General features: G+C 41.2%; 1 protein-coding gene across 1 annotated transcript in view; it reads right to left on the minus strand.

The window, feature by feature from the left end:
* Positions 1 to 14,328, minus strand: part of GPC4 (glypican 4) — a 106,883-nt gene that overhangs the window by 34,367 nt on the left and 58,188 nt on the right. Inside the window, exon 2 of the mRNA XM_065900846.1 lies at positions 916 to 1,074. Coding sequence (XP_065756918.1) covers positions 916 to 1,074 — 159 coding nt within the window. The remainder of the gene's footprint in view (positions 1 to 915; positions 1,075 to 14,328) is intronic.

Consider the following 14,328-nt stretch of genomic DNA (forward strand, 5'->3'; position numbering starts at 1 on the left):
ATTTTGAAAGTCTGTTATCTATTACATTGCTTCAGATACAATTGAAGTGCCTCTCTTCTGGCTCAGATTGTCTATTTCCTCACTCTGAAAAGAAAGTGTGCATGCGAAAATCTGTGTTTGGCACAGGGGACTGTTTTCTTGTGGCTCTAACGTGGATTGACCAAAGCTTCAGCTAAAATGAGGCCAGGGATGGTGCTGAACTTAATGAAGACTGGAGCCCAGGAGCTACCTCTGGGTCACTGCCGCGTGGTCACTGCTGCATGAGCATTAATCCTGTGTTCTACAGGGCTTCTAGGAATTCTAGTTGGCTTTGAGGGATCCATTTTGAAATTTAATTTGAAGTCCAGCATCTGCAGAATCTCTGTGGTTATTTTGACTAAGTTTTCAGATGCCTGCTTTTTATTAGGAAGATTTTTCTTTAGTGACTTGTGTCAACAACACTATTGTGTGTTCACCCAAGAAAATAAATGAAAGCATTTAAATTAAACTACTTTAATCTCTTTTTTGGCTCCTTGTGACCATATTTCCATAATGGCTACCATACCGTACAGATTCTAGTGTATCTGGAAGGATTCTACAATAAAGCTGTAAGGCTAACTTGCCCCTGGGGTCCAGCCAGGAGAGCCTCTTGGGAGAAAACTTGAACACTGAGAGAAGAAAGGCACTTGGGAAAAGCAACTGCACGAACTTCACTGGCAGCTCGTAGATCTGACTTGACTAAAAGGTATAAGATGAATTCAAGGGAGTTCCCTGGCCGTCCTGTGGTTAGGACTCAGCACTTTCACTGCTGTGGCCCAGGTTCAATCTCTGGTCAGGGAACTAAGATCCTGCTGGCCGCATGGCAAAAAGAAAAAAAAAGAATTCAAGAACAAAGCAAATATCTACACTTACGTAGACCAAAGTTCCAATACATACCATCAAACTTCTTGTAACGGGACGCAAAGACAGCTTGCAAATGATTGCACTGCTCACTGACCGCACTTTTGAAATCATCCTTACTTTGCAGGCTGTACTTCTCCTCCATCTCTTGGGAGCAGCAGGTATAACCCTGGGGACAAATCTTCAAATGATCACCTGGAAGATAAAATGTAGGACAATCAATCTCCATCATCATTCATCAAGTCCAAAACGGAAGAGTTCGATTTAGGTGCACACGCTTGGCTTCATTTCTCTCCGTGATGTTCCTGCAAAGGCCCAGGCATTATGCGTTATCTAAAAAGTTTCATTATACTGAAAATATTGATTTCCTTCTCGGAAAAATAAGATAATGAAGCCATCTCCAAAAGGCAAAAGAACTTTCCAATCAGGAAGGCTGTTATCATACAGGAAAAATCGGTGTGGCCAGTAAAGAGAGTATCATTCAATATGAACGGAAGGCTCGCATAAATTCTTCGAGATTTTACGCTACATACTGTGCAAGTCATGCAAATGAGACATAGTTTTTCTAGCTTTGAGAGTTTACACTGCAAGAGAGGGTACCGTTAATGAAGAATGATTTGTAAAATATGTGACAACAACCAAAAGCTGAGCAAATATATAAGCAATTGATGTGGCAAACAAAGCAAAGGGATAAGTGCATTTCAAGGAGCTGTCAACCAAGAGGAAAGAATGGAGTCCACGCTGGGATTTGAGTCTATGGTAAGTCACAAAGGGGGACGTTAAATGATTCTCGGTTTTAAGATTTCCTTGTCCAGCATCTTCTTATGATCGTGTGCGGTGTAGCCACTTGTCCAAATACAGATGAATGGCTTCCAGTAAATGTCGCCTTTAGGTAGCCCTAAGGGCCAAGAAAATGTCAAAGACATGCAGACCATCTGCCTCCCCTACACCAACGGCATTCTGTTTGTGGTTTGGACCTGAGAGTTTGGAGAGCTTCTGCCCTGTTCCTCCTCTGTCCAAGACCAAAAACTGTGCTTTGAACAGACCACGCCTCTCCCTCATAATGACCAAGAGATATGGCGCCACTCAAAACTAACCCCACCAGGTACTACCACGTTAGTCACACCAATACAATACCAATTCACCTTCACTGTTCCTTCTATTATTGCAGTTCATGTTCCATGACAGACAAAAGGGGTCTCAAAAGACCTAAGGTCTCAGGAACTCAGGAAGGCGTATACTGAAGACATATGAACCTAACAATGGTAAGTGTGTATAATAAATCAAGGGAGGAGGGATGAAGAGCAAAATCTTTTTAACAACACTAATCACGGACATGAACTGGACCAGGCGCCGACGGCCATTGCTGCTTCTTGGCTGTGGGTGCTTTAGAGGAAATAAGCCTTCACTTCGGACAGATACCAAAGTAGTTTTGCCGAGGGGGTGGATTTCAAATAACACGGTGTTGGCAATTTATTTGACGGACACTAGTACCGTCAACTGCGCAGATGCAAATAATTACATAATCAGATATATTCCTGATCGTTCTTCCTTCCTGGCAATTCAAAAGTAGGGAGAGTGTTATTGCCAGACAAAAATGGATATGCAGCATTAAAGGACTTTTAAAGAAGGGGAGAAGGGAAACATTCTTCAAATAACTTCCTCATCCAGAAACTGCTCAATGCTTCATTTGGCATTTTTGAAACCCTTGGTCAACCGATAATTCTAACAAAGGCGGCGGGGGTGGGGGGAGGCATAGGGAAGAATGTGAAGGAGTCTAGAGCTGTGAGGTTGCCGAACAGTCTTAGATCTCATTAGTGGAAGAAGCTTAGTTTTCTGGAAACACCTTGTTACAACCAAAACCAAAACTGCCTCTTGACTGGATTAACAAGTTCACAACAGGCCTTTGGTACTGGGACACCTAATTAACAAAGAGATATCCAGTTGTCTCCTGGTTTCAGGGTTGAGGATCTCCCCAAACACAATCTTAATACATAAAGTAATACAAAGGACCCCCAACTAGTACAGTACTTGATGTAGCTGTATTAAAGAATCCATATCACTCTCACACACCACGAAGAAAATTAACTGAAATGCTCACAATGAGAACTTAGGACATACAGAACTAGGTACATGAATTATAATAAGAGAGCAGCTACTTTTTTAAGATCTTCACAGGCTAAAATTAATCACAGGCTGGTTTTCAAGCCCCTGCAAAGATTCGATCGTGGTAATGCACTGAATTTCCAAGGCAAAACAGTTCAGAGTCTGGGAGCGAATCTATATTCACCTAATCTTAACATGGTTCACACATACAATAATAAATGAAAGGGTCATTCATTGGATCTTATCAAAATAGGCATCTATGACCAAGGGAAAAAGCACCCTTCTTTGCACCTCCAATGCACGTACGCACAGACACACACACAGAACATAAAGCCAGAAAATTCGAAGAGACAAAAGGAAACAATACTTTTCTACATATAAGAAGGTGCTAGATGTTGAGAGTCTTAAATTTTGGGCACTGAACAAACACCCTTCAAAAATGGGTCACAGCAATTAAAGTTTTACTGGTGACCGACTGAACTAGCCAGCAGCTAAACAAAAGGCCCGAGCACTCCACCCACCACCTACCCACCAGGGGCCCTCAGCAGGACCTTCGGGAGACCTGCTGATATCTGAACACTGAAGCACATTTATTTGTTTTGGCAAAAACTAAGGAAAAAGAGTCCACTTCCATGTTACAGATAAGATCTTTACAGGAAGACTCTGTCTAATGGTAAAGGCTTGCCTTGTGGAAAGGGCGACAACGGGGTAGATACCCGGGTAATGTTTCTGCTGGCAAAGTCATCTTCCCCCGAGTGCAAAGAAGCCACACCAACAGGCCACTTTTGCCCGTTTGAGCCTTGCATACACCACGTATTCTGTCTGTGTTTCTAAAAAGCATTCCTTGAAAATGTAATCTGGCATTCTTGCCAAAGGCCCTGTCCAAGACACACTTATGAATTAAATCCCAAGCCACACATGGGCCAGTGGGGATTCAGTGCCATAACCAGTTTCCGCTGATGAGAAGTTACTAGGAAGGAAAAGGGGACAAGTCTTGGCGCATCTGAAAATGAAACTACAGCTCTGCACTGTACTAAGAACTGGAGCAACTCATTTGATTTTTAAAACCTGAACATTTCTACTGTAACACCAAAAATGATTTCTATGAGTAAAAGCCAGGGCATACGTATCAATGGAAAGACATTCCATTTTGCCTGTTGGAGACTGCTTCTAAAATGCTGTGTCTGAATGAGACATGCTTTCTTTCTCTGGAGATCACCTCTCAACCTGGTTATCCTGTATACTTCTTATTTAAGAAGGATGTCACAATTTGTTCTGTAGACTGAAAGCGTTGAGCACAGGGACGACAGGATCCAGTGTGGGACAGGAAGATGACAGCCACTGCAGGGGAAGCGGTGAGCTCATGCATTTAAAAAAGGGGGGCGGGGCGGCCCTAGAGGATTCTGATCCATACCCTTCCTAAAGAATTCTAGTTTGAAAGGCTGAAGCATTAGAGCCACAGAAGAACCGGGAATCAAAGTTCATCCAATGGTTTGAGTCAACAGTGGGTTATGATCTACAACCATCATTTGCCTCCTCTATTTCGCTAACTCAGCCTCCTGCTTCCGGGACCTTCTGTGTTCTTCTCCATGGCCCTCTTCTGTCTGCTTTCCACTCTCTTTTCACTCTGCTCATCCTGTTCTCCCTCACCACACTCCACCTCTTCTAACTGCACATAATGTGAAACCGAAGGACTTTTTTGTTTGTTATACTTGTTGAGAGTTCCCTGTTCTTAATTTTTAAAGCAGGTGAATTGAAGGCTTTATGGATTTCTAAGAAAGCACCTAAATTAAGTTGCTTTTTGTACATGGCCCTCGATTAGGGTTTTTCTTTGTGGGTCAGTGGCCCTCAAAAGAAAAAAGGTCCCTTAGCCTTGTCCTCCGGAGGCTTGGATGAGAGTCAATGAAGCGTGCTTTTAAAGCTTAACTCTGTGGCATTAAAAACAAAAAAATCACTCGAAAGAGCCAAACTTTTTTCAGTCACACCAGCTCTGTGTAATTTCCCTTCAGTCTTAATATCAATGCCTTCGTTTTTCAAAGCTGAACAAAGACAATCACAATAAATTACTACTCGATCCTGCTGAGTGTGTGGATTGGTTCCTTTTTTTTTTTTTTTTTTTGAAGCATTTCCACTCAATAGTTAAAGAAGCAGGCATTGACTATGAGGAATCTAGTCCATCCTTTAACAGGGCTCTGCGGCGGGCAATCTGTAGAACTGTGCTTTCTCATTTTATTTCATTTCTTCCTCTCACCAAAGGCTGGCTGTGATGTACAGATGGGGTGCAGATAATGTCCATTTATTTCCAGTTACTCATAACCCACCTGGCCCATAGAAAATGTTATAAATGGTGGTTACATTCTCAGGCCAGCTCCCAGCCTATTTACTATCAACGTAACTACTTCTAACTGTAACTTCATTTTTTTTTCAGCTTAGTTTCATATTTTCTGAAGATGCATTTAAAATAACATCCAGATTCATGTCTTTTTTACATAAAAGGACATTTTCTGTCAGTGTCATGTAAGAGATGAGTAAAGGGACATTATTAACGTGATGCTTCCTGATACACCACTATACCCCCAATTTAATTTTTCAGTAATAGTTCCACATTTTACGTCTATTAAAGCATACATGTACTTTGTTTTTCTATACAGCAGGTTCTTATTAATTATCCGTTTTATACATATTAGTGTATATATATCAATCCCAATCTCCCAATTTATCTGTAACTTCATTTTGAAGTCCAAGTAGAAGCCAAGAAAATGTCTCTCAGATTCTCACACATTTTTGGGGAGATGATGATAGAGGAATACTTGTAGTTACCACTAGGATGTCAGCTTTCTATACCTGTAGGAGATAAAGTAAATGTCTTCAGGATTACTCCTCCAGAGTCCTAAATGGAGGAAACAGCAGCCAGAAATTTTTATGCGACAATGCAGAAAACCCAGGCATGCCTGCACCAGCACGATTTGGACAGCAAACATTCTCCGTAGCCCAACTCATTTTACCAAAAATGCAACCAAATGCCTTTGGTAAAGAAGAGACACACAAACTGCACCCTAAGGGTGGGGGCTGCAGTGAGGGACATTTGAGAATAACGGACTGGAAAGCGCTTAGGAAAACTGCCAATGTAAGAGATTCGATTTTGCAGTGGCCTTTCATGCAGAAAGGGATTTGGAGAAAACTTAGCTCCTTTTTTGTGTTTTTGAAAATTTTATTTTCTTGAAGTAGAGTTGATTTACAATGTTGTGTTTAGTTTCTGCTGTACAGCAGTGACTCAGTTTTTATATATATATATATATATATATATATATATATATATATACACACACACACACACACACATATATATTTTTTCATATTCTTTTCCATTATGGTTTATCACAGGATATTGAATATATAGTTCCCTGTGCTATAGAGTAGGACCTTGTTGTTTATCCATTCTATATATATAATAGTTTGCATCTGCTAATCCCAAACGCCCAATCCTTCCTTCCCCCTTGGCAACCACAAGTTTGTTCTCCACATCTGTGAGTCTGTTTTTGTTTCACAAATAGGTTCATTTGTGTCATCTTTTAGAGTCTACATAAGTGATATCAAATGGTATTTATCCTTCTCATTCTTACTTTACTTCGCTTAGTATGATAATCTCTAGGCCCATCCATGTTTGCTACAAATGGCATTATTTCATTCTTTTTAATGGCTGAGTAACAGTCCATTATCTATATCCACCACATCTTCTTAAGCCAGTCGTCTGTTGATGGACACTTGAATTTCTTCCATGTCTTGTCCATTGTAAATAGTGCTGCAATGAACGCTGGGGTGCAGGTATCTTTTTGAATTAGAGTTTTCGTCTTTTTCTGGATATATGCCCAGGTGTGGGATTGCTGGACCACATGGAAACTCTATTTTTAGTTCTTTGAGGCACCTCCATACTGTTTGCCATAGTGGCTGCACCAATTTACATTCCCACCAATAGTGCAGGAGAGTTTCCTTTTCTCCACACCATCTCCAGCATTTATGATGTGTAGACTTTTTAATGATGGCCATTCTGACTGGTATGAGGTGGTACCTCGTTGTAGTTTTCATTTGCATTTCTCTAATAATTAGATATGATGAGCAGCTTTTCATGTGCCTGCTGGCCATCTGTATGTCTTCTTTGGAAAAATGTCTATTTAGGTCTTCTGCCTATTTTTAATTGGATTGTTTGGTTTTTTGTTATTAAATTGTAGGACCTGTTTTTATATTTTGAAAATTAAGCCTTTGTTGGTTGCATCATTTGCAAATGTTATCTCCCAGTCTTTTCATTCTGTTTATGGTTTCCTTTGCTGTGCAAAAGCTTTTAAGTGTCATTAGGCCCCATTTGTTTATTTTTGCTTTTATTTCTGTTGCCGTGGGAGACTGACCTAAGAAAACATTGGTACGATTTATGTCAGACAATGTTTTGCTGTTCTCTGCTAGGAGTTTTATGGTGTCTCATCATTTTGAGTTTATTTTTGTGTATGGTGTGAGGCTGTGTTCTAGCTTTGATTTGCATGTGGTTGTCCAACTTTCCCAACACCACTTGCTGAAGAGAATGTCTTTTCCCCATTGTGTATTCTTGCTTCCTTTGTCGAAGATTAATTGTCCATAGGTGTGTGGGTTTATCTCTGGGCTCTCTATTCTGTTCCATTGATCTGCATGTCTGTTTTTGTGCCAACACCATGCTGTTTTGATTACTGTAGCATTGTAGTATTGTTTAAAGTCTGGTAGGGTTATGCCTCCAGCTTTGTTCTTTTTCCTCAGGATTGCTTTGGCAATTCTGGGTCTTTTATGGTTCCATATAAATTTTAGGATTATTTGTTCTAGTTCTATGGAAAATGTCATGGGTAATTTGATAGAGATTGCATTAAATCTGTAGATTGCTTTGGATAGTATGGCCATTTTAACAATATAATTCTTCCAATCCAAGAGCATGGGATACCTTTCTATTTCTTCGAATCATCTTCAATGCGTTTATTAATGTTTTGTAGTTCTTTTACCTCCTTGGTGAAGTTTATGGATACTTAGCTCTTGACAAGGGGTTTTAAAGAAGTGAATTTAAAAAGCTTCCAAATGCTTGATACTATCTGTGTCTTTTATTCTGTAGGCCTAATGGTAGTCTGGGGAGAAGACGACTGATCTGGGGAGCAAGAAATATGGGTTTGAGTCCCAGCTCTACGTGATTCACTGTAGGCTCTTGAAGAAGCCCTTTGTAAAGAAGGAAGCATTATGAATACAGTGCAGTTACAAAACCAAGACAACGATGAAGAGCATCTATTATACTGGTAAGCTACTGAATGAAGTTCTCCAGAAAGAGACTTTTCTGATGACTTGTACTAGGAGAGGCAGAGGGGCCAGGAGAGCAGCACCTTCTTTCTTCCAGCTACTTCAGGGAAATTTCTTATTGGAGGCAGAATTTAGGAGAATAGAGATAGCCAGAAAAGACAGCATTATCAATTAGGAGTTCAGTGGCATGCATAAGTGATGGGGAACTGATGGCAAGTAAGTACAGACATTTATTTAAAGGGCCTTCAAAAGAAAAGCCTTGGGAGCCTAAGGAGACATGATGACGAGACATAATGTGGTACCCTGGCTGGGATCCTGGAACAGAAAAAGACATTAGGGGAAAATGAAGGAAATCACACAAAAACTTACATGCAAATGTTCACAGCAGCATTATGCAAAATAGCCAAATGTCCAACAATGGATGGATAAACAAAATGAGGTGTATCTGAATAATGAAATGTTATTCAGCCATAAGAAGGAATGAACTTCTGAAACGTGTTCCAACATGGTGAAATCTGGAAAATACTATGTTAAGTAAGGAGCCACTCACAAAAGTCCACATATTGTATGATACCATTTACATGAAATGTCCAGCCTTGGTCAATCTATAGAGACAGAAGGTGGATTAGTGGTAGCCTGGGGCTGAGAGGGGAGGGTGGTGGGCAGGGGGATGGGAAGTAAGGGAGGGGTTACAGCTAAAAGGTATGAGCTTTCTTTCTGGGATAATGAAACTGTTCTAAAATTGATTTTGGTGATAAATGCACAATTTTGTGAGTATATTAAAAGCCACTGTATACTTTAAATGGGTGAATTGTTTGGGATATGAATCATACCTCAATGAAACTGTTAGTAAAAAAAAAAAGCTAAGGAAATCGGAATAAGATATAGACTTTAGTTAACAATAATGCATCAATATTGGTTTATCAATTATGACAATGTACCACAGAAATGTAAGGTGTTAATAATAGGGGAAACAGGGTTTGGGGTATAGGAAAGCTCTGGGCTATCCTCGCAAATTCTGTAAATCTAACCCTTCTAAGATAAATTTTATTTTTTCTTTTTTTTAAAAAGCAAGCTTTGGATTTCCCTGGTGGCGCAGTGGTTAAGAATCCGCCTGCCAATGCAGGAGACATGGGTTCAAGCCCTGGTCCGGGAAGATCCCACATGCCGCGGAGCAACTAAGCCCGTGTGCCACAACTACTGAGCCTGCGCTCTAGAGCCCACGAGCCACAACTTCTGAGTCCAAGTGCCTAGAGCCCGTACTCTGCAACGAGAAGCCACCACAACGAGAAGCCCCTGCTGGCCGCAACTAGAGAAAGCCCACGCAGCAACGAAGAACCAACGCAGCCAAAAAAAAAAAATTTTTTTTTTTTTTTAAATTTTAACTTTAAAAAAAAAAAAAGCAAGCTTCAGTTTTCAAAGTAAAAAGGATCAATACGTGGGGGGGGGGGGCTTTCATCAGTATTACATCAAACACTTGATGTAATTCTAATATTGGGGAGCAACATCAAACTATTACTTGCTGCAGTAATTTTCCTAATCCCTCGATTGCTACTTTACTCTTTTCCTAATTTTTATTTGTTCTGAAGGTAAAACAATTCCTTGCCGTTGGTCTAAAGAGTTACCAAAATAGTTTCTGTTCATTTTCTAGATCTAAATTCATGTAGCCACAAAATGAGCCAAAATGCAGGTTGCTGTATAACTCCATCCCCTCCAAGCTATCTAAGAACCCCAGGAGGAATATACAATGCTCTGCTTCATGGCAACAAAGAAAGAAAATCTCTAAAGGTTTTTAATAATCCCAGGGGGATGAGGGAATGTATACATTAATCCATCCTTCCTCCCTTGCAAAACAGCAGGGAAATGACTGCATGTAATGTGCTATGCACATCCAAAGCCTGAAGCCATTTGACCTAAACCGTAATAATAAAGCACATAAATTACAGTCATTATGGAGACGTATGATTTGAGATCACCTACCAATCAGTAGGAGAAATGCAGCCAGTTAGCATTTTGCAAAACCTTTCCGAAATACAGCTCTGGAGGGCTTTGCTACCGATTATTTTTAGGTCCACTAATCCTGCAAGGTAGGCTAGAAGGCCAATCAGAAACACATACATTTCAAAAGTCAGTTCTATTATATTTTTCTAAGAATACTTCGTTTAAGTGTAGTTGGAAGAGTTAGGGCTGCTACTTTCAAACCCCACACTTCATTTCAGTGAGCTTGCAACAGCTTTAAAATCCACCTCAGATAGAAATCAAGCAGGGCTTTTTATTGCTTTATACTGATAAGCAAATGATGAACCAAAGTTTTTATCTGACAATCTTCAATCTCCATTTTAACTGTACCAAAGGTTCACTGAAGAAAGGCACATCAACCAAACTGAGTGAATGACCTGAAATGCATACTCTGACCTTATGTTACCATCACTTTAGAGCACGTAGAGCAACTGCATCTATTCTGCACATTTCCAACCACTTAGTCCAGGTCCAGGACTCAACAGGAATGATAGTACTGGCAATCAACCCAAATCTCTTCAACGATTCTGAGGATCCAGTAAATACTACCTAAGCTAATAAAAGGCTCCCGGAAATGTGTTGGTGACTTGGGGGCGGGGGCCCCCGACAGGGGCAAGCAGGAAAAGAAGGAGCTCTGTTACTTGTTTTACAAATAATGAAGATCTTTCCTGTCAGTGATTCAGGTGCACATTCCTGGAGTAGCATCATTTGAGAGCTTCTCTCGAACACTAGTTTACGATCTCCATTGAGCTCGTCATTTAACAGAACGCCCGAGTCCAAATATGCCTGTTTCAAATTCAGCTACAAATAAAATGTAGCCTAGAGAGGAAACACCACTGGCTAGGACATTTTTTTTCTTTGGTGCCCAACAGTACTTCTTTCTGGAACCTATGTACCCAAGCCAAGCGTCCTAATTACTGGTAGAGCGAGGCCTCGTGAGGGCCATCTCTAAGACAGTGAAGAGACCAGGCTCAGAGGGTCACGGGGGATTCCTGGGATGGGAGGGATGCTGGCCCCCAGCATCTTGTCCTTTCTCTGCACCCCTAGCGTACACTCTTACAATGATCCCCGCGAGCAGTCTCCTGCGGGCAACCGCATCAGACCTCAGAGAAAGTGGAGGAGGAAGGCATCCTCAGAAAAACACTGGAGACACTCCTGTCCCCCTCTCCCAGGGGTCTGACCGAACACCAGACTTCCAACAGGGAGCGATTTTCCTGATTATCTCCTAATCATCTCTAAAGAAACCCCGAGGAGCCCCATTCTAAGATAAGCCTGCCACAGCCATTTAGGTTTCACAGCAAGATTGGAAAGGGTCAACAGCTGGGTACCAAGTTTATTCCAAGTGTAGGAGAAAATGCAGTAGGTGGGTGGGGAGGCGCTAATACAAACATTAATTAATGCCTTTCGTTTTATATGCGTGTCACGGGTCGTGTGGGTCATGAACATTTTTAACATTGTTTTCTCTTTTTTTATGCCTTTTTTCAGCTTGGGTAACTAGAGAAATAAAAACCCTCCTTAACTTCTCTTTACTCCCCCTTTCATGACATACCTAAAATTCCTCCCTCCAGAATACAGTGTGAGAATAGGTTTTTAGTAAATCTACTTTCTAGGAAAAATATACCTAAATAACAACACAGTCATTCATTAGGAATTCTCCCACAGATATTTTTCCAAATGGCTACTTAGAATGCCTTTACCATGAGTGATAACAAAGTTCACTGCCTCACGTAAAGAAAAATGATTCTCTAACAACAGATTTCAAGCCACATGAACCATTCTTTAAAATTCTAGCCAGGTATCAATGAAATGGCGAAGGGGAAAGAAAAGTTACTTTTTCAAAGTCTGTACTTAATTAAAACCCACTTGCACAAAATTCTTGTTAAAGGTCACAGTAAGTTACAGCTGACTCTAATACAGATTTGCATTTAAGGACTCTTAATTTAATTAGTCTCCCTTCCCATGGACATGGGCCACAGTTGAACAGGGGTTAATTTTTATAGCATGAGATAAAAGTGTTATGCAACCTTAGCGCAGGCAGATGGAGGAAAGGCAGAGACCTCATTTTGCAAGGCTGAGTTTCCTCAACCCTCAAAAAAGCTCCTCTTCACCATTATCTAGTATCCTAACACTTGGGCCTGCCACCCTTGGGGCAGACACCCTAGAATTCAGCCCCATTTTTGTTGCCAAAAGTAAAGTTTTCAACGTACATTTCCTCTTTTAGGCTATTTACTAGAGTTTCAAGCAAAATTTGTCTCCATCCTAATTTTGGAGAGGATGCCACCGTTACTGTGGCTATACAGAGGCTTGACTTATTTATCGCTAACCCTTTGCTTCCTGCCTCAAAGCCAATCATAGTAGTTGCCAGTTATTTTAAGTTTCCTTGGCTTGCTGTGCAATCCCACGAAGAGCTTTTTGAAAGCCCAGATAGATCACATTCACTGGTTTCCCTCTGTCCACATATGCTTTAGTCCCTTGTCCACATATGCTTTAGTCCCTTGAAAAACACAAGGTCATTAATCAAGCACAGATTCCACTTATAGAAATGATGTTGCCCTTCCTAGAAGATTAAGTTTGCTTAACTTTCCAGTGTTCCCATTCTCTATTATACATTCTACCTGCTTGCCTTTATAAGTGAGGCATCCCAGGTCTGATTGGCATTTATTTTAATGGCCATCTCCCTATTTATTCTAATGACCGTCTCCTTGGCGCCATTCAATTCCCCAATCTCACCTTCCAGAATCTCTCCTTTAGGATCAGACCTGTTGATTAATTACATTTGATTTGTTCGTGAGGATTAAAAAATTGAGTACATTTACCACTTCAACCATTCCACCTCAAGAGATTATCTGGAAATGGAACTCTGTCCTAAAATTTTCTCCAGCTCTATATCAAAGTATTCGTTCACTTCTCCCAAACTAACCTTTGGCCCAATTTGACAACACACAAAAAATTGCTGGTGTTTAATGCGGTATTTACCCAGTGCCTCTTACGTGCTACATGCCATTCCTCGGTGCAAAAAAGGCAAAAGGCTTGGTCTCCACCCTCTTGAAAATTACAAGATGAACAGAAGTGGATTTTTGTTGCTCTATAGGCTTCTTCTCTCTCCCTCTTAATGTATATTCTGAATCACGCCACTCCTCCCCCCTCCCCTGACCAAAGATCTCTGAGGTCTTCTCATCTCATCTAGAAACAACTCAAGTTCAAAAGACAGGAGAGGGGACACTATCCCAGGCAAATCCACCCAGCCCATGCTTCTTACACTGGGGGCATCAACAGATGTGCCTTAGGAGGTGCCTTTGGACAAACTGGGAGAGATTCATCTACTCAAATATAATCTATACGTTGCCAGATATGCTGTGGCCATTTTTTGAGTCATCCAAAACTAACAGAAGGTACTAGCTTGGACTCAAAGCAAAATCTTGCAATGAGCAAATTCCTTGGGCATCTAGTTCCGCTGCCTTTCTTGGTCAATAAAGCAAAATCCACAAAGGAAAAACTTCACACAAATGCTTTACTTATTTGGCTTGACAAATCAGGTCACTGAACACGCAAATTAATTTAAAAATGCCATCTCTCAGACGATGTTCATGCTTCAATTTTTGAAACGTCTCTAGATCTAAATCTGGTCCCTTGATGATGAGCTTCCCGAACCTTATATTCCAATAGTCAATAAATCACTGGCGTGACACCCCATCCAACTCCTGCAGCTGAGGTCAGAGGACAGGAGCTTCTATGCCCTCAAGTGACTGACAAACCAAACAGCAAAGGAATTGAGAGACTTCATAATTCCTCTCTACCATGCTAGGAATAATCCCTGTTTGTTCTGGGCTCTGAAACTGATAAAAAGGTACTTAGGGCTCCCCTGGTGGCGCAGCGGTTGAGAGTCCGCCTGCCGATGCAGGGGACACGGGTTCATGCCCCGGTCCGGGAGGATCCCACGTGCCACGGAGCGGCTGGGCCCGTGAGCCATGGCCGCTGAGCCTGCGCGTCCGGAGCCTGTGCTCCGCCACGGGAGAGGCC

Source organism: Phocoena phocoena, chromosome X (assembly GCF_963924675.1).
Source record: "Phocoena phocoena chromosome X, mPhoPho1.1, whole genome shotgun sequence".
In the NCBI taxonomy this organism is placed as follows: Eukaryota; Metazoa; Chordata; class Mammalia; order Artiodactyla; family Phocoenidae; genus Phocoena; species Phocoena phocoena.